Genomic DNA, 22,304 nt, shown 5'->3' on the forward strand with positions numbered 1-22,304 from the left:
TATTATTACTAATATCGTATTCAGCCAAGAGCTGCCACTTATTCTCAGATTCAGACAGAAATACAATGATGACATTCCTACGCTACAGATTAACTGTTAATCTAATAATTTTTTACAGACATGACAAAAATCTTTGCAAAGTATTTATTCTAGTCTTAAATAATTCACCCTGTGTGAATATATACTGTATATGTCAACACCCCACAGATATATTAATGGTTTAGTCCTATTCCCTAGAAACAAACTATGATAAGTCAATACAAATGGTTAAATCATGAAATGTTTATTTTAATGTTTATGATATTTCTGAAGTGCAATAACTGATTCCAGGATTCTTGCAAGGATACTTATTTACAATACATTTCTCATGCCACATTCTTTCTGTCCATATTAATACATTAAAAGTGTGAGCTTTTAAGTCACAGATGCAAATATGAAACAACAGCCCAAGCCTTAAGCCTCAAAGACGAATGCCCCACATTAAGTATAGTAAGTGTAAAATGCACATTTTAAACATGTATAAGATCAAATTTTGTTTTTTTAAGAAAACCTTTATTTGTCTTTGCTAATTTACATGTATCAATTTAAACTTTTTAAAATCATTTAAAGTGCATTAATGATTAGTGTGATCAAACTTTAATTTTTCCATCTCCTTTCGAATGGTGAATAAAAAAATCTACAACCAGGAAGCAATGCCATGCTCTTGTTTTACAATCCAGATGCCGTCAATCACCTTGCCATTCTGAAAGAGAATCATTGTAAGAGACTTTCTTTAATTTCTAAACCATAAAAATGATAGCTCTGAGACTATGTGGTTTCTATCACTGTATTCAAAAAGCAATATCATATTTAAAGAAATGATTCTGTAAAAGAGCTTAGAATGGCTGAGTATACTGATATATTCTGTATCCTAGTAGCACAAGAGATAGTTTTGCAGATTCATCTTGTTTTGCTTTTATGTTACTAAAGCTTACCTAATTCAAGATTCATTTATCTAGCTCAAACTAGCCTCAAGATTTAGAGCTGTTGAAGACTTCTTACTTGGTCATCTGAGACCTGCTCCAGGTAGATGTGTGTGGAATTGAGGACTTGCATTCTTGTGTACCCATAGTCTGTGCTCCTGAATGCACTCCAGTCTCGTGGCTTTGGAATGAATCCATCATGTTTCTCACGGCATCCCTGGGAAACAATGCAAACAGTCATAGATTCACAGTATGTGGCCTCCAAGCCTCTGTTTTAAGTTATGGATTTTCAGTTGCATCAATATGATTTTGACATTGTGTTTCTCAAGAGACTGTGGTTCATTGTCTTACATTTTTGATGAATTGCAATGAAAATGTCCTTTTAATGAGGACACTTTGATATGGGAAGCACGATACTATTGCGGTCGGGAGCTTTCTAATTTTCACTACTACATATTTAGAGACTGCAGTCATGAATTAGGCTGTTATATTTCATGAAAATTGAGGTATTTCAGTGATTTGATGTTAGAGAGAACTCTTTCTGACATGATATTTAATGATGGTTCAATTGAAAACCCAGCAGAAAATAAAATTCTTATGTGTGTCTTCATACATTTTGAGATAAAACGTTATTGTTACTGTAACATACAAGCCACAGCCAAAGTGTCAAAATTAGATTAAGGAGCCGGGGGGGGGGGGTTATCAAGACATTCTAGATACATGGTGAGAATGCATAATATGAATGTACACAAGGTTATTAGTGAATTAACATTGCTAGTTGGGAGTAGGGTTCAGTAAGGGTTGAATAAGTCTATGACGGGGTCGGTTCAGGTTTGGACTAGACCCTCACTGTCAGGGGGACAGAAAGAAATGGAGTCTCGTGTAGAAACTCCTGAGTGAATGAAAAATCAAAACCCTGGAAGGGGGCTGGTTTCAGCAGCAATCCCAGAGTGGACTGGGAAATTTAGAATCTCGCTGTGAGGCTTCTGTCTAACTGAGTCTAAAGGAGAGTCCCATATACTGTATGCATGATGCACGTATGGTGAGACTCCATTGTACAATGACAGAGTCTTGTGGTGGTCTCACGGGGGGACTGTGATCAATAGAACCTGACAGTGGGGTTCTAAGTTCTTGCAGGCTTGAGGTGAGGCTGCTGGTTACATTACTAGGCTGAAAAGGAGACCTCACTGTGCAGGTTATTAGTCTCACAGTGATACTTTACGTTGTAAGGTTATGGAGAGCAGAGTAAGTCTTTCAATAAGTAGTAGCCTCAATCATTTCTATACCAGCCCATTGGTAAGAGGGAAGAAAGTGAAGAGCTGACCGGCCAAAAGGGATGGACCAAGCTGAGGAAGGTGCTCACTGCTACTACAGTACTTGTAGGGAGAAGTAGTTTAAAAGTACAGTGTCAGTACAGTTCAGGCCCAACAATTCAAGGGGAATCTGCCAGTTATGTAAATACAATTAATTTCAGACCTGATTAAGAAATGAATGATAATGAGTACTGGTTAAACTACAAGTGATAGAATGAAAGGAGCTGCCATTATTTGGTCCTTGTCTGGCAGCAATACTTACGGCTGACCCTGTAATAATGTGCACTGGGGCCTTTGGGTTGACATAAGGTTCTTCTCTGCTTCCATTGAAGACCTTGTAGAAAATGAAAGAACTGGTTTGTGTTTGTATTTTAATCAAACAAATCTAAGCTTGTTTAGAAGGCATCAATGCAATCCAATGGTTGAGGCTGTTTTTTGTGAGGGGTAAAATGTAATTAGGTACCTTCAGTTTTTTACCAGTCCACAAGTGGTGGAATTTACCCCAAAAAACCACACACATGAGGATAAACACACTTAAATAATATTTTGTTTTTTTGTGTGTTTCCAAACACTTGGAACATTTTTATTCTAACCACTGAAGTACTGTAGGTGATTTGTTTAACCAAATAGGTCAGAGCTCATTTGAAATATAAACGGTAACACCCTTTAGCTTTCAAGGACTACAGCTGGCCATTCTAGAACATACTAAGGAGAATACCTTGGCCAGCACTAGGTCTCCCAATGCTGGAGGTACTTAGCTAATTGCTACCACTTGTTGGAGAATCCCAGTCCCAGCTGACTAGTGATATAGCCAAGATGTATAATTATAGTCTGCTAGAATGCTAAACTTACTGGACTACAATATTCATCCTACAGGTATGTTCCAAATGTATACCAGTACCAACCACTCAGAAGGCCTGTCATTCATCTAACATTATACAGTATATATGCATTTTATTACTTTTATTCTATGCATTCGTTTATGCCATCATTACATCCTTATCCAACTGTTCTTATCCATTCACTTTACTAATTTCAGTATAAGGTTTTATTCCTCATAGGAAAATATCTTTACCTTGAATCCATACACAGGCCACAGTCTTTCATAGGTGTGCTCATGTGCCCACAACTCTAAATCAACCCCTGAAAGATGAAAATTGGAACGTAGGTGTCTGACTGTGACAAATTTATAATAACAAATACATAATTATAACAATAGAGATGTGATAACATGATGTAACTATATTTCAGCTAGGCTCCATCATGCTATTGTTATTCTTTATAGTTTAAAGATGGCAAAACTTTTGAAATAAAAATAAATACACAATAAGAAAGAGTCAAGGCTGTGACGGTACTGTATCCTTATTCTTTTGAGATGCTGACATAATTCTGAAAAACAAAGCCCCTCTCCCTTATCACATTAAACATAGACATACACTAAATAATAAACTCTTTCACTTATTGTTTCAACATGAATGTTGATTTTAAAAATGATATGTTCCATAAGATGAAATATGCTTGCGATCAGCAGCAAAAATAAATCAGCCCGCTTTACAAATACATCCTCTGGCATAGGTCCTAACAAGATGTTATTTAAGCAGTCATAAACCACAATTAACTAGAATCAAAGAGGCATTAAGCAAAATGTATTTACTTAACAGCTTAATTTACATTTTATAATGAAATAATAGAATAATGTTGACTTTCCTCAGAGAGTATGAGTTTTAAAATTGGCTAAGGTCTGAAAGACCTAATGCAATGAAAAATGAAACACTACATAAGGGAAAATATTAATTTTGGAACTACTAATAATATTCAAGCTGATGTACCAGCACAAATACCTGCTTTTCATCAAGACCTTGCTATATTAATAATGGGGATTTATCATTAGGTTTTTGGCTGTAGCAATGCAGTCAAAATCAATTGAATCTCAATTGATGCACGTATCTATTGGTGTTAAACATATCATAGCCAAGACATTTTACCAAAAAGGTAGAAAAGATTTTCCAGGCCTGGGGCTGGAGGCTTGGTGTCATTACGTCCAAGTCGAACCTGGAACAAAACAAACCATTTGGAATAATCAAAGTTGAAATGGCATCTGGCATCACGCTCATCAACCAGCATAAACCTGTCAAATAAGTCACGTACTAAAGATTTCAGTAAAAGAAACAAATGGAAACTATTTTGTTGAACTGTGTGTTTTACAGATCTTAAATATTTATTGAATGCATAGCAAAAACCACTCTAGGCCATATGTTATTGTAAACTGTAAGACATTTTAGCCAATATTTATAGTTGTCTAATACTGGATCAGGTAAAAGACTGTATTTTATTATATTAAAATCTACTGTCAGCACTAAAAAGATCAAAAGGTGGCATAAAATGTCAAGATGTCTGCAGAACACATATGTAGAATCTCTAGTTAACCTTATGATGACAATAAGTAGGTCATAAAATACATATTTTAGGGCCAACTACACAGAGCTGCCATAAACATAAACAGTGGAAGAACTGTTTCTCCACCTGACAGAATTCAGGGAACTGGTACAAAAAGGAAGTGCTTAGGTTTTTTTCACAAACATCTGTAATTTGTTTTGTGCAGTAACACAAATATATTTCTTATCCAGACAGAACTTGTGTGTTGTGTGACCAAGAAAATGTAATCAAAGCTTTCCGTCTCACTACTCTAAGAGTGCTATTTGAGTGCTTAAAGAGTGAATGAGAGTTGTTATGATACAAGAATGTGAAATTATGACTTTCTGTAGAGGAGTTGAAGGTCAGAAGAGTATAGTTGAAGTTTTACAGGATCTGGGTCGTCTATGAAATGATGAAGGGTAGTAATTCTGCTGCTGAGTCGTGCTTTGCTGGTGCCAGTTTTAAACAACTTAATGCTGTCTAGCACTACAATCTTGTTCACATTTGGAGCCTATTCATTTAACTGTCAAAGCAACTTGATAAATGCATTTGAACTTGAACATGTTTAAATCTCCAAAAAAGAGGTTAATCGTTATTTCCTTATAATATATATTAACAAGGAAATAATAGTAAAGAATTCTTGGCAATACTGTTTTTAATTTATTTGAGACCTACATAAAATCTTAAGTTAGTGAGATCTGATTAGTGGATGGGCTATTTTGTGGATTCAGTTGTAGTTAAACCCTATTAAAGGGAGAGAAAAGGAATGATTCCAACATTGATCTTAATTTGGGGTAAATCTCTTGGCTGACCCCAAATTAAGATTACTACCTGAATCACTCATAAGGAAGATGTTATCAGAACAGCCCTTTTAACAAGGCATAAACATGCAAGAAGCATGATCTTTATACACATTTAGGTAAAAGTGTCTAGGATTAGATATTGTTTTAAATTTTGTTTGGTCAAACACTAGTAAAAGCAGAGAATGGGTGTGATTTGAATATTGAGCTTTATTGGAGTAACTCAACTGGGTGAGAAGAACAACAACAGAACCCCCAAAAGAAATGAGAGACACCATAATACCAATACAGAATTCTTAAATTCTAAAAATTAAGATGCTTGGCATGATAGTGCAGCAAACGTTTATAGTAACCTAAGGGATAATATGCATAACTGTCACAGACGTTCAAAGGGACTAACCGTGGGGAGCAGGAGAGCGGAAAAAGACCCATATGCGTAGCGGCGAGACGGGAAAAAGGCCCGGGCTCATAGTGCAAAGAGTTCAGGATTGCCGTATAGAAACCTATGCCCTCAGGGAGCGGACGTGGGGCGCCCTGGTGCTAGGCGGGTCTCAGGACATCCGAACGTCACTGCTGAGCCAGGACAGAGTGCAAGACCCGGAAATATATAGCCCAAGGGAAAGAGAGGGACAGGAAGGACAGCAGACCGAAAACTAGGGACAGGACAGAGAAGGAGCGCCCTCTGGCTGCAGAGGGCGTGACAATAACATAGCTTAAACACAGTTTGAAAGATTTCATTGAAATAGAGCTGAAATGATGAAAAGTGTCTTAATGAAGCCAAGATTGGCTTAAGGCAAGAAAGCGTGAAAATTTAGAATGAAGGAAGATCATTAGAGACACAAAAGAGTGAAATTCCCCCAATGTTTTCTCCATTCTAAAGGGAAACTAGATGTCCAAAAAATTGGAATCAAGGTTGAATGAACTCTAGTTGGGAAAGATTCAACGAGAGAAAGTCATCCCCAAAATGAAGGATAGTGGAGGACTTTTAAATGGAGGAAGGTGTAGAAGAGGGCTCCTGAAAGTGTTGAAAAAGCTTCTTGGGCAGGTATGCGTCAAAAGTAAGATGGACTTTGAATAATACTCATTTTGCCTGCACACTCTACAAAGTGCTTAAGGTTTAGGGTCAATAGGCATGAATCTAAGGGCATGATTACAGCTGTGATGCGATAAGCATACTGTACTGTCAGGCTGCTTCAATCAGGTATAGAGTGGTCAAAAATTGCGTAGCACAGAGGAAAGGAGAATTAGGGAGCAGAATTGTTAATGCTGGGAGCATCAAGTTGAGAGAGATTGATGATGAGGGACGTCTAACCAGAATACTGTATGTGAGCGTGGCTAGATTTAGAGGGTTAATCCTGTAGTGAGCAAAGGTTGGAGTGAAAAAAAGGGTGTAGGGAAAGCAGGGATCAGTTAATGGATAGACTCCTGCAGAACAGGAGAAGAAATGCATGATGTTTCCATTGATGTAGGCAGGTGTCAGCTTGAATCAAATGTAGAAGTGAAGGCCTGGAGCTGAGAGTTGCACAATGGATTCATTGACGCAGACTGGTTGCAGTCCAAGCCATAGGTAAAGGTTCAGAATTGGAGTCAAGAAAACAGGTATCCAAAGAGAGGCAGAAATTCAGGGGAAAAAGCCTGAGCCTCAGGCTCCCAGACCACCAGGGCTACAAGTGGAATAGTTCAGGGGAGAATGTTGGAGGCTGACACTGCACCCAATTGGACATTTGCTGGGGGGAGTTAGAACAGAACCCATTGCCACCACTGCTTGAACAAGAAGCTTCTCATCAGACTGATGGTATAAACAAAGTCCCACAGAGGTATTCGTGGAAAAATAACTTACATAGCTTTCAAACTTGGTGCAGTCATCTTTGTCATCATTGGAGCAATACATCGGCCTGTGTGCCATGGTTATGATCCAAGGACGAATTTTCCTGTTCTCTGGTTTGTTAGCCTCCTAGAAAATTGTTATGAAAACCACAGCAAATTACACAATGTAACATAAACTTTTGTACAATGTACGCTTTATTCATGAGTAAATGTTTCTTAGTGGATTTCTCACACCTGTAATTTACACTCACAGTGTTTCTTTTTGAGCAGAATAATAATAAAGACTTAACAGTGGCATAGCAACCAATAAACAACTAAAACGTCATACTGTTATTTGGCAAGAGCTGAAAATGTGGAATTTCAATAATAAAATGAATACATTGAGGTTTAAAATTGAAACAATCTCCACCTCCAAGTCTTTTTTCAGCCACTTATACTGGCTGAAAATTAAGTCCAGTCCATATTCTAGATAGAAGTACACTTCAGTTGAAAAGGAGATGATGTGAGCGGGTCCTATGTTCCAGCTGTGGAGAAAAATTCATAGATGAATAAGCTTAAGAACGAATACATTGAAAGCATTCATATTCAGATAAAGATAACTTTGTGTTTAATTATCCATTCCTACATTTACAATTTCTCCCAAAATAAAATCCCAAAGTAGGTTCATGAATGAAGACCTTTTTTATAGAGTGATACATTTGGCCAATTTGTTTTCTAGCCATTTAGTCATTTAAATGACGGGCAAACCGGTGGCTCTGTGGCTAAGGATCTGCACCTGTGGCTAGAAGGTTGCCGGTTCAAATCATGTGGCTGACAGAGGAATCCAACTCCACTGGGCCCCTGAGCAAGACCCTTAACCCCAGCTGCTCCAGGGGTGCAGTATACCATAAATGGCTGACCCTGCAAGCTTCTTTCTCCCCGTCTGTGTGCCTGTGTGTCTCATGGAGAGCAAGCTAGGGTATGTGAAAAAACTAATTCCTAATGCAAGAAATTGTATATGGCTAATAAAGTGATTTCTCTTAACATGGACGTTAAAAAAATACTATTAAACATTTAGTGATATCAGGTGTAAGCCTTGTAGTTTTAAAGGCTTTTAAGGGTTTGTTTTAAGAAGAATGGACATAAACATAATACACTCTTATCAAGTCTGAGTTATAAATCTTGCAAGAATAAACAGGTTCAAAAGTTTATAAGAACAGCAAATTACAGAATAAACCTATCATAAACACAAGAAGAAAGAGGTGCAACAGAAGATACATGTTCATTCTAAAATGGAACAGACACAGATACTAATTAAATAAAAGGTTTTCTGAAACAAAAAGGTTTTGAGTCTGGATTTAAATGCACTCATGGTAGGTGACTCTCTGATATCCTTGTGGATAGAATTACAAGCTTTGGGGCATAACAGGAGAAGGCCCTGTCACCATTGACATACAGTACAGTAGAGAAGACCAGAATCAGACAAATGAAGGTTGCAAGGTTCGGGAATAAAGAGATAATAAGTCAGACACTGTATGTACTGAGGGGACAACCCAAATAGAGCATGGGGATTTTGAAGTTAACTTGAAACCCGATAGGAAGCCAGTGCAAGGATTCCAAGACAGATGTAATGTGATCACCTGTACCTGTACGAGTTGGTCAGGATATTGACCTTTCTTATGTTGTACAATCCCAGATAACATACACACTGTTATTCTTCATATACTGTATATATACTAAACCCCATGCTTGAGCCACATTTTGAAAACTAATGTGAGAAATGCTAGAAGTGAGGTATCATACAGTTGTTTTACAGCTCACACTGATTCAGAAACAAGGCTTCTTGATGAAAACTGAAAAATTCCTGACTTGTTTGTTCCTGTTTACTATTCTTAGACTTGCTTGCAAGAGACAAATATAGAAAGTAAAAGACCCAGAGTTTCTAAATTGTAGTGGGAAAGAAAGAGAATGTGAAAAGCCATTCACTGCTCACTTAGGAAAGGATAAGGCCCGAGAAGGGGAGCACAGGAGGACACAAAGTGGAAAGTGAGCTCTTAGGAATTTAATTCCTGTCATCTGCTCTGAAGGGTGGTACTCAATCACTTTAACAATGCTCATGCTAAGCGTAAGGGCAAAACATCTCGGAGGTCTGGAAAATCACACAAAATTGATTGAGAGCTGAGAGCAATAAGCAGCCTGACAAGTTTTTTTGGTGCCCAGCAGTGTGTAAAGGATCTGCTGTCTGCACAGGCCGGCAACATGCCACAGCTCTTCAGAACTTTGATGAATTAGCTTTTAATTCCACAGCATCCTGACTGGGGCAAGCGCTGCAATTCTGTGGTCAAGCTGTTCCTAGCTGGACCCTTTTCTGATGTACTGTATCACCTTACACCCAGCACCAGGTGGAAGAAAAAGTATAGTATTCTGCTTCACTAGAACTTGGATTTCATCTCCATCTGCTGTCACTTCCCCTGTGTCTAAACAAGAGTAATGCCATCAAAAAGCAAAGCTTCAGCCCAACATTTCACCCAATATTTCTTTTTTCCTCTTCTTTTTTTAAACTTGACCATGAAAGAGCTTATTTGTTCAGCTACAAATATGTATATATAGCCTTTCCTTTCCAAATAAAAAGAAACCAAAAAGTGCTTGCCCATTGAATGCATATATAGGTTCCTTCTTCCCAGTGACTATGTTGTGTGTGCGCAGCTGAATCTCAGCATGGGTATTTTCCATTAAGACTGACAGGAAAGGGATCTCTTGGGTGTTGGGTTGAGAAAACAACCTCTCGGGTGTTTTCCTACCTGTACCAAAGGCTCTCAGTGTCTCCAGGCATGCTGAAACGGTTCTTGTAGTTGGAAAAATTGCTGTAAAAACATCAGAGTAAAGCTGTTGAAATGTATAGGCCATCAAATCGCATGCCCATAATTTCTTAGCTAATTAGCAACAGAAAAATGTTTTTCCTTACTGACACCAGAATAGGAAAACGGATCCTGTGCTACTGCTGAACAGGTTGTGTCTAGCCCTCATACTTACAGTATGAGGGAGGATGGAACCCACCAATTATATTGCTTGCAAAGATATATGATAAAAATAAAACAAAACATGGCCTGGGAGTACATTTGAAATGTAAATCTAGGCAAACTGTAAATAAAAAGAAAGAATGCTCTAAAAGTAACATAGAAAGGTTATAAACAAGAGGAGGTCATTCACCACAGGTAGCACGTTAGCTAGTAGCTAACTGATCCAGCCCATTCTTAAAAGAAACAGAGGTATAGCTTCCACCAATGGCTAGGTGTTTGTTCCAAACACCCACAACCCTCTCAGTTTAAATGTATTTTCTCAGGGTTTCCACTTGTGTTCACTGGTTCATATTTTCATTTTTACTCTGAAAAAGTCCATTGGGTTGGCTGTGTCAGTGGTTTTTAAGGATTTTGAATAATCTTCACTGTTCAACACCAAAAAGAAAATCTATTATTTTAGTCTGTCAGTGTAAGATATTGTTTTAAGCCCTGAAATGTATTTGATTGTTTTGAACTGAATCTGAACTGACTGCAGAAAAGCAATATTGTTTTTGTAATGTGGTGATTAAAATTATGCACACTACTCTGAACGAGATCTTACTAGTGGATTGTACAATTATAATGTAAAACTCTTGATTTAAAATCTATACTTTTGAATATACATCCCACAACTCTATTTGTTTTCTTATTGCTTCTTCACAGCATCTATAAGATGTATATGATTTGATAATACACGGTACCTTTCAAAAGTATTTGAATACAATTTCTTAAACATAAAATCACAATATTACCATACTTACTCACCATTTATTTTCCATAGTTTCCATTTTAAAAGTAATCAGCCTGAATCACTGCTAAGACCCTCACACTAATGAGAGTGATGAGAAACATGCCCTTAACTCATCAGATTTATCCACCATTTTGCATGCTGGGGTCCCACAGTGTCCAGGATCAATGTACAGTAAACTAGAAAAATAACAAACTCTCATTGGCAGTGCTGCCAAACACACGGATACTTTGCAAGTCGTGGGGCTTGTTGTTACACGGAAAGCTGAGAATGCCATAGCTAAATCAATCCCATCTGACCCTAGTGACACTTGACCACTACCACTTAGAGAACCCCCTTCACAGTTGGCTGACATCACAGCCAGGACATGAGCTATCAATGTCAGATTTTAGAGCTCTAACTGTGCTATAAACTGATGGAGCTGTTTGAGAGCTCCTGTTTTAAGACAATTAAAACATACCGTCAGCAACAGTATTATCCAAATGTTCTTTTTAAATACTGTATAAATGAATCAACAGTTTTACTAACACAAACTACTAAAAGTGAAATATTTCATCTGCATAAAATAACCTAATGGTACAGTACTTATTATTGCATGTTTGAGCCTGCAGTCTACTGGGGCTTTGAATATTAATAGCTTTCTTTAAGCCAACAAGACATTAGGGACTGATACAGATCTCTGAATAATAAAAGATGGTCTTCATAAATACTGGAGATGTTAAGTTCCAAAGAAAGTGCTTTTGCCAGAGAACTATCTGCAGTCTAAACACACAGACTACTCCAGACAGGATGCAAGGTGAGGTAAATATAACACAGGTATTTCCTGCCTATACAGTTACTGATTTATAAAATGCCTGCGCATTTGTCACCACTTTCAGCCAAAAAACACAGAACAGGGTGCCTTTACAAATTGCCCCCACTTATGGTTCCTGCATAAAGCAGTAGTTTGGGTTGGAGACCATTCTTCTCTTCTAACACACGTGCTATTTTAAAAATATTTTCATTGGCAGACTGGATGTTGACACACTGCATGCAAAAGGGAAAATCTTTTGTTTGAAAGTTAACAATAGATTTTTCCATCTTCATAGTTTCCTTGCAATTTCCAATTTTTTTATTTTTTTAATTTTATTTTCAATCCACTGATCCAATGTTAAAAAAGTGTATGGCTTTCTAAATTAGGCTCAACAATTTAAGCGTTTAAGCGTGTGTTTAAGGGGGATAAGTGGTAGTGTACAGTATTTATTTTGGTCATTTCACAAGCAGCACAACATGCTCTTTATTTAATGTGCCATTACAACAGTAACATAAAACATAACAAAGGTTACAAATAAGAGGAGGCTATTCAGCCCACCATGGTACTGTATTTAGTAGGTAATTGATCAAGGACTGAATACAGTTGTTTAGTGAAAGAAGCCAGGGATTTGGCTTCAATAATGTGGTTGGGTAGTTTGTCCCATGCTCTCACAATCCTTTGCGTAAAGAAGTGCCTCCTCAGTTTTAAATGCATTGCCCAAGGGTTTGCACTTTTTTCCTTTGTTAGGTGTCCTTTGGTTTGACTTTGTCAGTACATTTGAGGAATTAGAATACTTACACTGCTCTCTTCGAGCTCAATACACAGTATTCTAAGTGAGGTCTTACTAGCGCATTTTACTATTTTAATGTAACATAGATGTCTTAACATTTAAAATATCTTAACATTTTGTTTGCCTTTTGTATTAATACCTCATATTGTCTAAAATATGTAAATGATGTCAACATAAACACATTGTGTTAATTTATTTTGTTTTATTTCATACAATTATTTTGACTTTATTGTTTTATTACAGTAATTTATTTAAGGTTAGATTTGGCTTTAACTAAGGTCCTGACATTGGAATGCACTGGCATGTTGTGGGGAATCAAGTTTAGAGCCAAGACATGTTGTAAATGTTCCCCGTGATATTTCCTTTTCTAATGCTTTGATTAGTCTCTTTAAAGCTATTATTTGCTAGAAAAGACAGCATGGCAGATAAAACTCTTAACATAAACCAGAAATAATCAGAAAGCATGAAATGAAATGTTGACTAAGAATTAAATTAAATAAAGAAAAGATGTAGATGGTATAAATTACTCTCATTGCATACCAGTATAAACTGTTAAATTGGCAGTCCACATGTTTCTGTGTTTTCCTTTAAACATATTAGTATAGAACTTTAAAATAATAAAATAATAATAATTATTATTATATAATATAAAATAAAGTAATACAAATCTTCATTAAACCATTAAGTCCACAACAGTAGTGAAATGGAGAAAATGACAAGTGTGATAATAATTCAACATTACCACTTACGTATAAATCTATATGTAGTGACTTATAAGGAACCAAAACATTGACTTTAAGTATCTAATTTATATATACTGTATGAACACCAGTGTGCTTTTGTTTCCAGTTTGAAAGCATGCAGGTACTTTATATTCCACCCTTGACACAACTTGCAGTTACAGTAAGTGAAAGTTGGCTTCCTATACCTCAAAACCTCTGTGGTAGGTACTGAATGTAAAGCTTATATACAGCTAGGACAGGAATTGCAGGTTCATACTACCATCTTGTGGTTAAGTAATTATATTCTCCATTAATAAAGTAAAAGAGTTGCCTGACATGAGAATCAGCAGTCCATGAGTAAAATATTTAATTGTTAAAGTAAATACATTTTATTTTATATTTGCAATGTGAAATTCATATGTCATCTATACAAGGTGTAGACCATTTTTTTAAAATGCATCAAAAGACTATAATACCTTCCACAATAGTAAGCATTTAATGGCTAAGCAAGAAGATCATTACAACAAACAGGTAGAATTAAGTGTACCTGCCTTTGTAATAAGGAAGCCAAAGTGGGCTTAGAGACAAAAAGCAGATAAAAGAATGTGTAATTCCTCTCATCTCCAAGACTGAGAGCCTGATTATAGACTATAAAAACAATTAAATTAATATTTGTGTTTGATAGATACAGTGCTTTGCTGAGTGCTTTGTGTCATCCCCGCTTATTTTCTCCTTAACAAAATGTAATTTAAAGAAAAAAGTGGAATGTTTTCTTTTTTTAAAAAAAAGCACAAATATTTGTTGTTAGCAAAACAAATGGCAAAACCTGGCAATACTAGTTACACAAGATTTAATTTTTTCTTTTCCTTGTAAAGACCATACTGTACCTAAACAGCAATTACCAATAAATCAAAGTATATTGTAATTAGAAGGAAATATTAGCAATTCAAAAGATGTCCAAATAATACACTGAGGAATCAAATATCTTTTCCCCTACTTCTGTAGAATATACTGTAAGAGAAGTTATAAACCAGTGGAAGCCCTTCAGTTCAATGTAAATTAGCAATGTACATGAAAATGGAAACAGCTAAACTGAGCAAATAGAGTAATGTTTATGGTATGAGTATATCAGAAAGCAATAGTGAAGTTAAGAAGTCCCCTGTAGCATTTTATCTTCCGCAATATATTCCCCAAACCCAGCTTACATAGTCAGTATACCACTTCAGATATGACCTAGGCATGTAGCAACCATCAGTGCTATAGAAAGAAAATCCAGTCATGCAAAAATATCCCTACTTTAGCTTCACTAGTCTGGTGTAAAAGATTTCAACAGTTTGAAAGTATCCTGTTTGTGTGCAGTATTTAAGTTTACAAGACATTTACATAGCTTTTTATTGTTTTAGCCCCCTGGTAGACCCTAACAGCTTGTTATTGTTTCATGTTTCATTTCATTTTTGGTTAAAAATCTATTAAATCAAGAGTATGAAGGCTAAGGTAACATTTCCATAAGCTTGGCCCAGATGTCAGTGTTTCATTTAATGTTCATAATTTTACATTATTTTCATTACTCCAAAATAACAGTACAGACTGGCATCCTTTTACATTGTCTGAATAATGATGCCAAATACAATGTCCCAGAATAGAGATTGGGCCGATACAACTATTGTATCTCGTAACACAGTCTGACACTTTAGGTATATCAGGAACTACAATAACTTTCTCTTCAAACCTTAGAATCCTACTTTCGTTCAATATCAAACTATTTTCTAGTTTTTTGCTGCAGCCTTCTATTTTCCATTCTAAAAACTTTAGTTTTGAGTATATACTGAAATATTTCAGGTTGGTAGCTGCGTCGGCATGCGTAGACTGCAAAGGAACAAGTAATAGGTTTATTCCATTCTGAAAAAAAGAAAGAAAACACAACATTTCGGCCGTGGAGCCTTCTTCAGATGTGTGAAGAAGGCTCCATGGCCAAAACGTTGTGTTTTCTTTCTTCTTTTTTTCAGCATGGAATAAACCTATTACTTGTTCCTATACTGAAATATTGTCGGGTAAAAACCATCAAAGTTCAAACTATAGTTATGTGTCTTTGATTTGTTTCCCCATCAAAGAAGATTGGAAACACAAACCAATAATAAACTTCAACAAAAACTGAAATAGCATAGCTTGCACATATAAACCATTATCACATTAATTACCACATTAATTTAGGAGATAAATGGTACTTCTCTTGTAGCTTAATGGCGAAGTGTTCCAAAAAAGTTGATATTGGATATTCTATAAGTTTTGTTTACTTATTAGTTCTTCATATTACTAACCAAAAGTCTACATAAATCTACAAAAAGTATGGGCTCTACTGTCTCAAGTGTGTTCATTAAAAAACATTTTCTGATGGTAATGAGAAGGTGTTTTTGAGGTGCAGAAATATAAAACTTTCATTTTTTGACATTTTACATATGATTTGTCTAGGGATCTTTGTTAAAACACTATGCACAAGGTCTTTATTCACATATCATTTACTCCATTTTTTAGGTGTTCAAAATTAATATAGTTAAAGCAAGAGACTTACATTAGTTAAGTCCTTCCATCAGTTTGAAACTATACACATTAAATACCACAACCTGAAAAGATGTACGGTATTGTTTTGTGAAGTAACATTAAGATTATACAACACTGTATGCAATACTGCTTCTGCTCAAGGCTTTCAACTGGTTGTAGTGTGCTCTTTTGACCTAAAGTAAAAATGGGCTTGATTTGTGGCTTCTGAAGTGGCAAATAATTGGATAACCAGAAAACCTGTTCTGCCACTACTGAAGGGATTATTTACTCACCTGTCAAAGGGGACAGTATAGGCTGTAACAAAGGCCCTCAGAAATTGGCAGTGGATAATGCAGTTGTGAGCACTCTAAAACTAATAGGAAAGATTGTAGCCTTCCTATGGCTGACTAAGAATGTCATTGTAACCTGCCATGTACAATAATTTGTATTATCTTTAATATATCCATGAGGATTTTCTTTATTTTTTCACAGTGGTTTAGTTTGTTGGTACATCTTAGTCAGTTTTCCAGATGGATGATTATAAACACCCTGAAGGTCTTGCAACAAGTGTTTCAAAATACAACTAAAATGTTAATTAAAAACCTTCTGGTTTTGCCGTGGACTGTATATCAGTGGTCTGGTAGGATCCATCTTTTTGTAAATCTCAATGGTGTACCTGAAGTACTGGACCTCGATAGGATTGCTATTGTTCTCAATTATCTTCAGAGGATGTTTATTCTCTTTTTTGAAAAGGTTAAGCTTTGTCTGTATTGGACTGGAGATAGGCATTTCTGTGTATGAAAAGCTACATATACAGATCTACTATTTCTATTGTGTGTACAGAGCTGGTATATTGTGTTATTCACTTATGTAATTATTTATGCTGTTAACTATGTGAAAAAATGTTCAATGCTGTTAAAAATGTGATACACCCCCCACGAATACACATAAATTTCCTTCATTGAACATTTTTTCAGTGACTGTTAAAACTTCATGCTCCATCCTTTTGAAGCATTAGTAGTTTTATTTTCCAGTGTGAGAGGTTCTAGAAGCTTTTGCCCTGAAACCAAAGCTGACTTGATCCGGCTCAAATGCCTAATGTAGACGTCGAGGCATCATGCTCCTGGAATTCTGAAATGTCAAGTCTGTGGCCAGTGATTGCAACTGCCGTTTAGTGTGCTGTTTTTGTGGTTTGGGTGAAACTGGAGTAGACCACTTTAGTCTTCACTACTTCAGAATGCAACAGAAAACAGATGGGCTCTTTATACGGGACCCAGTTGAAACGGGTTATGTAATATAAACAGAATTACTAATATTGTAATATAATTTGATGTCGCACAGTACATCCAACAATAACAGGCTACTGTTTTTAGCTCCTGTCTAAACCTTAACCCCCCCCCCACCTCCGCCAATATGTGATAAGCAGCAATGAGAAAATAAATGTTGCTAGAGGAAAAGGAGGGAAAAACATGATATCAAGAAAACTGGAGATTAGAAATGAAAACACAGCACACATCGCATATTGTATGTCACCACAGGCAATGTACATTCATTTATTAAACACCTTGGTCCACAGCTACCAGCCTTTGACCATACACATTGGAGAAAGAGGAAGTGTAGGTCATCTCCTCCAGCCCCCTTACCATTGCGCAACCTTTCTCTTAACACTTCACAGGCAACAGCCCTGTACCAAGTGTTCAGCTCCCATTTGAGGAGGGGCTCGTCCCTTACTGGTAGCACCACACCTGAAAGCAGCTGGGAGCCCACAGAAGTACATGACAATACATGACTCAATAGTAGTCAATAATTCCATACTCTTGGTGGTAATCTGTCAGCAGGGGATTCCCACTCACAGCTGACTAGAGAAACGACACAGGTCCAAACCCATGATAATAGAAGACGAATTGTACTCAGGCAAAAATCATACCTGCTGGTTGAGCCATTTGGGGATGTGCCAATCACTGGCATACTACCGAAAGTAAGCATAAATATGTAATATGTAGGATCCTCAGGCCTTAACACATTTGATTCAATAAAGTTGATCTGGTTCAAAATTCCAATAGTCGATTCCTTTTTTTAGCTCAGGGCTTTATCCATTCTCTCAAATTTAGTTCAATAACTAATGACCTAAAAGAGTGATTAGCTTTATTTAACATTGTTTGAAGTGAAATGTTTTGATTAATAGCTTTTCTTCATAATATGCTGACTTATATACTAACTTTGATTTGGATCTTTTTAGTTGACATGACAAAGCAGCACTGCATTCAAAAGATATCATAGCAAATCTTCAGGACACACCTTGCCGTCTGTTAAATGTCTAGTTAGCTAAGGGTTTCTGGGCAGAAGCCATTTCAATGTAAATAATTTCAGATGATGAACGAGGATTTAATCTGTCCATTTGGGGAACAGGATGAACCATACTGTTCAGAGATCACACAGATCTTGATTGTGAGTGATTAGAATTCCCCAGTTGGCCAAGCACCACAACACATGAGTAATTTCTTAGCCAGGGTATCCCTTTGGTTTACCACAATATTGTCAATGAGGGTTCTATTGGTCCTCCCTCCAGCACCTTAACTTTGCCACTGATGATTTGGGCTGACCGTGTGATAAACCCTAGATGGCTGAACAATGCGTTCTTCAGAGGAGTAGTGGAAAACTAAGTTAAAAATTACTCACTGCATAATGTAGTGGCATAAAAAAGATAAGAGCAACTACCTCTGACATGCCAAACGACATGATAACTTCTAGTTCACATTAGCTACTACTTTACTAAAATTAGCAGAAAACACTTTATTCAGAAGATGTTGCCCAAGGTGGGCACTTTTTTTGACAGAGGTCCTGAGCATGGAAGACATTCTGTTTCCTTGATAGATTAGTAGCAAGAGCTGTGCTTCTTTTGAAGTGGATTTGGACTACTGCCATTTTTTTATTGTTTAACCAAACCCTCACTCTGCTTCACAAAGTTTTTTTTTCCATCCACACCAGTGCAGCCTACTGCTGCTGCTCCAGCACACAAAGAAACTGTAAAAGCCTGCCAGTATCCTTCACATTTCACCCCCTTTTCCAGCACACTAGTTTCACAGCACTTGTTGTCGAGCTCTGGAACGTGGACATTAAATTAGAATCAGCTCCCTTGGTTTAACTGGCAAAACAGAGAAAAAATTTGAAACCCATAACGTAGGCTTTTGCATACCTTAATCTGTTCTGAATAAAGTACAGCCTTAAAAGTACATATACAACATGCAGCACGACAAAAGAGACTAAAGAAATTGAAGATATTGTTGCTATAGGCCTGTAAAGAAGAAGCCCGTGACCATCATTCTGCGAAGACATAAAAAAATAAAAGGCCACCGTCTCATTTATCCTGTAACACATCAACCATAACAATTCCTGCATACTCTGATTTTGCATGTCTATCAATTGACTTAATCATTTAAAAATCCTGTAGTGTTTCACAAAGATCCTACAAGGTGAAACTGCAATCATATAGGCCTCAGATATAATTGTTTCTTTGACTACAGGCAAGGTTTTAACAAACAAAAACACATTTATTGGCATCAGACAATCTATAGCCAGCTGAACAATTAGCTGCTTTGCAATTAGCACAATCCTGAAATTAAAGTCAGTTTTTTTTTTAAAGCACGGTATATGTTCCCTTAAATTTTTAATTCAGAACAAGCACAAACAGGTCTCGACCTGACTTGAAAATCTTCACCAACAAATTGAAAGCATGTGTATACAGTCATCAGATAACTTTCATTTTGAAATGTGATTAGTTTCTGTACCTTTCCAAGTACTATATATCTCATCAAAGACGGCAGTTGGAAGCTCTCAGTAAACTCTGGGATTGTTTTCAAGTGTGATCCTAGGGTTTGATTTTAATTGATTTGTTTTTGTTACTGTTAAAGTAAGTAGAAGAGGTTATGTCCTTTATTATATTTTTAACTCCCAGTTGTAAATAAGATAAGGAAAAAGTCAGTCAGTGACCTACTTTAGTACAGTGTTGCTTTATAAGAAAGCAAATTACAGTTTTGTTTTAAAAAACAGCCAGTTACTGTAAGTCATGGTATATATGACAGAACAAAATTAAGACAAAACTTATAGATTTTAACACTGAACCTGACTGATCCTTGAATGATTCTAGTGTACTACATTTAATAAAATAACTTTGAAGTATATCCTGAGCATTAACTATTTAACATTAGTTTAAGGACATCCGATCTGCTGGTAACTAAAATGTTTTGTCCCCAGGTTCACTTTGTAGAGTAAGTTAAGAAGCAATTTTAATTAATCTGGATAAAAATAAATGCCTGGAGTATAAATCCATCTCTTAAGATGTAAATCTTTTAATGCTATTATAAACAATGTGGGTGTTAGCATATTTCAGAGAAATTCTAAGGTCTCTTTGGAAGTCTGCATTTTGTCTTATTTCCTTTTTGAACTAAGGTAATCGAGGGAAATTAATTTGAGGGAATTACACGTTATTCCTATTGTGTGAATAAAGAACCAAGCTTATAAAATAAAGACATCTGTTGTAATTTCTCATGGATCTCTAATGCTTCCAAACATTTCACAATGTAATATTTTCCTAGAATTTGAAAATGTTACTCAGTAATTCATCATTTCTGATGCAGAACTAAAATCAAGGCACAGAACACATTACCCTTTGCAATGTGTAAAGGAAACAAAATTATTTATGGTACAGTATATAATAATTCTTATTAATTACTACTCACTTCATTTTGTGTATGAATCTTTTTGTTATTATCTCTGTAAGCATTTATAAAGAATCTGCAAATATCTGTCCAAGATTTTAGAATGAGTAAGCTGTTGTATTTTGGAAACAATCCCTATATTGTGTTCTTGAGGGTCTGATTGGCAATGAAGTACAATACATACTTAATGATGTCACTTTACAAGAATACCACCCAAATGAAAACATCTGCCTGAAATTCAGTTTCAATTACTTCATTAGAACAAAAATACTGACATGTTTTTATGGTAAAGGGAATAGCTTTAAAGGATAACTGCAGTGCCATTTTTACATTTCAGGGTTATAATGAATTTTCAATGATGAGCATTTCAAACCACAATGATACTACCAAGTACACAGTAATGTGTACAACCTCCAATTTACAGCACAAAAGAGAGGAAATTATAATGTAGCAGGTAGCACCATATTGCCATTATCGTCTGATTAAGAAATAGGCAACAAAACGTCCAGTAATGCAAAAGCAGACCTACTACATTGTAATTACCATGTATTTACAATGTATTGCATTGCTTTACGTTAAGTGAGTTTTGCAACCACATTATAATTTAAAATATTTTCATGAAACCGACATATACAGTACAAGGCAAGTATTGTATTGCAAAAAAAAAGCAACCTGCCAACCAAATAAAAAAAGATATGCATTCATTATTAGATTTTGCAAAAGTGTAAAAGTGTTCTATCATTTACATGGGTGATTATTTTAAGGTAGATCACAACTAAAAGAAACATTATAGCAGGATTTATATTTTTCCCGCACCACAGCCTTTGCTGTTGCCTGAACAGATGAGCGCAATTGAATTGAATTCAATGTATCAACTTCAAGACAGTTTGGCCAACAAATACTACTTACTTGTTAATTCAGTATGCAGATCACGTTCGGACATTTCTGGGGTGAAATGTGTGCTGCACAACTTGTACTTATTCGATCATACATCACGATGGATCTTGTCGAGAAACTTATCAATGGAACCAACATCAATTCCAATGCTTATTATTATTTTGCTTAGCTATTTGAATATCCCTTGAAAAAGGAAACAGTTTGACTTTCTGGGGATCTGATCTGTTTTGTGTTCTACTGTGTTCTGAACAGTTACATTTTCAACAGTAAGGCATAATTTAAAATATATACGTGAGCTCAAGTAGGTAAAAAATATTGCTAGGAGACCATGTTTCTCATTTGTTTACAGTGATTAGTGAGCTTGCTAATTTCAAGTCACAATTCAAATGAACTCTCACTCTTGCCCAGGCAAGACCAGCAGTTTCTCTTCTGCTTGCAACAACATGGCAACCATACAGTTCTTTCACAAAGTTCACGATTTTACACTTAATTTGAAATTTGTAAAATTTTGCCATACTCTCAATTAAATTATTTTGTTACCGAGACTCAATAACCAGTCTGAGAAATTGTGACTGCAGTTCCATTTTAGCATTATTAAGGATTTCATTATGAAAATACCAGATACAATAATGGTTATTTATATAAATAATCACCCATGGATTGGCATGTTCCTGAAGATAATTGTACGGAAAATGCTTTAAAATACTGTCATGATGGAGATTTTACCACAGTTCTGCTAACTG

General features: G+C 36.1%; 1 protein-coding gene across 3 annotated transcripts in view; it reads right to left on the bottom strand.

The window, feature by feature from the left end:
* Nucleotides 1-262: 262 nt before the first annotated feature.
* The window catches only part of acp7 (acid phosphatase 7, tartrate resistant (putative)), a 38,600-nt gene continuing 16,558 nt past the window's right edge, over nucleotides 263-22,304 (bottom strand). For all 3 annotated transcript variants that reach the window (XM_015350814.2, XM_006632513.3, XM_015350813.2), the window contains 8 exons: nucleotides 10,098-10,160; nucleotides 7,727-7,841; nucleotides 7,331-7,444; nucleotides 4,261-4,327; nucleotides 3,351-3,418; nucleotides 2,538-2,609; nucleotides 1,042-1,179; nucleotides 263-742 (listed from right to left, as the gene is read on the bottom strand). In XM_015350814.2, the coding sequence (XP_015206300.1) occupies nucleotides 677-742; nucleotides 1,042-1,179; nucleotides 2,538-2,609; nucleotides 3,351-3,418; nucleotides 4,261-4,327; nucleotides 7,331-7,444; nucleotides 7,727-7,841; nucleotides 10,098-10,160 (703 nt within the window). In that variant the 3' untranslated portion in view covers nucleotides 263-676. The remainder of the gene's footprint in view (nucleotides 743-1,041; nucleotides 1,180-2,537; nucleotides 2,610-3,350; nucleotides 3,419-4,260; nucleotides 4,328-7,330; nucleotides 7,445-7,726; nucleotides 7,842-10,097; nucleotides 10,161-22,304) is intronic.

The sequence above is a fragment of the Lepisosteus oculatus genome, chromosome 8 (assembly GCF_040954835.1).
Source record: "Lepisosteus oculatus isolate fLepOcu1 chromosome 8, fLepOcu1.hap2, whole genome shotgun sequence".
Classification (NCBI taxonomy): Eukaryota; Metazoa; Chordata; class Actinopteri; order Semionotiformes; family Lepisosteidae; genus Lepisosteus; species Lepisosteus oculatus.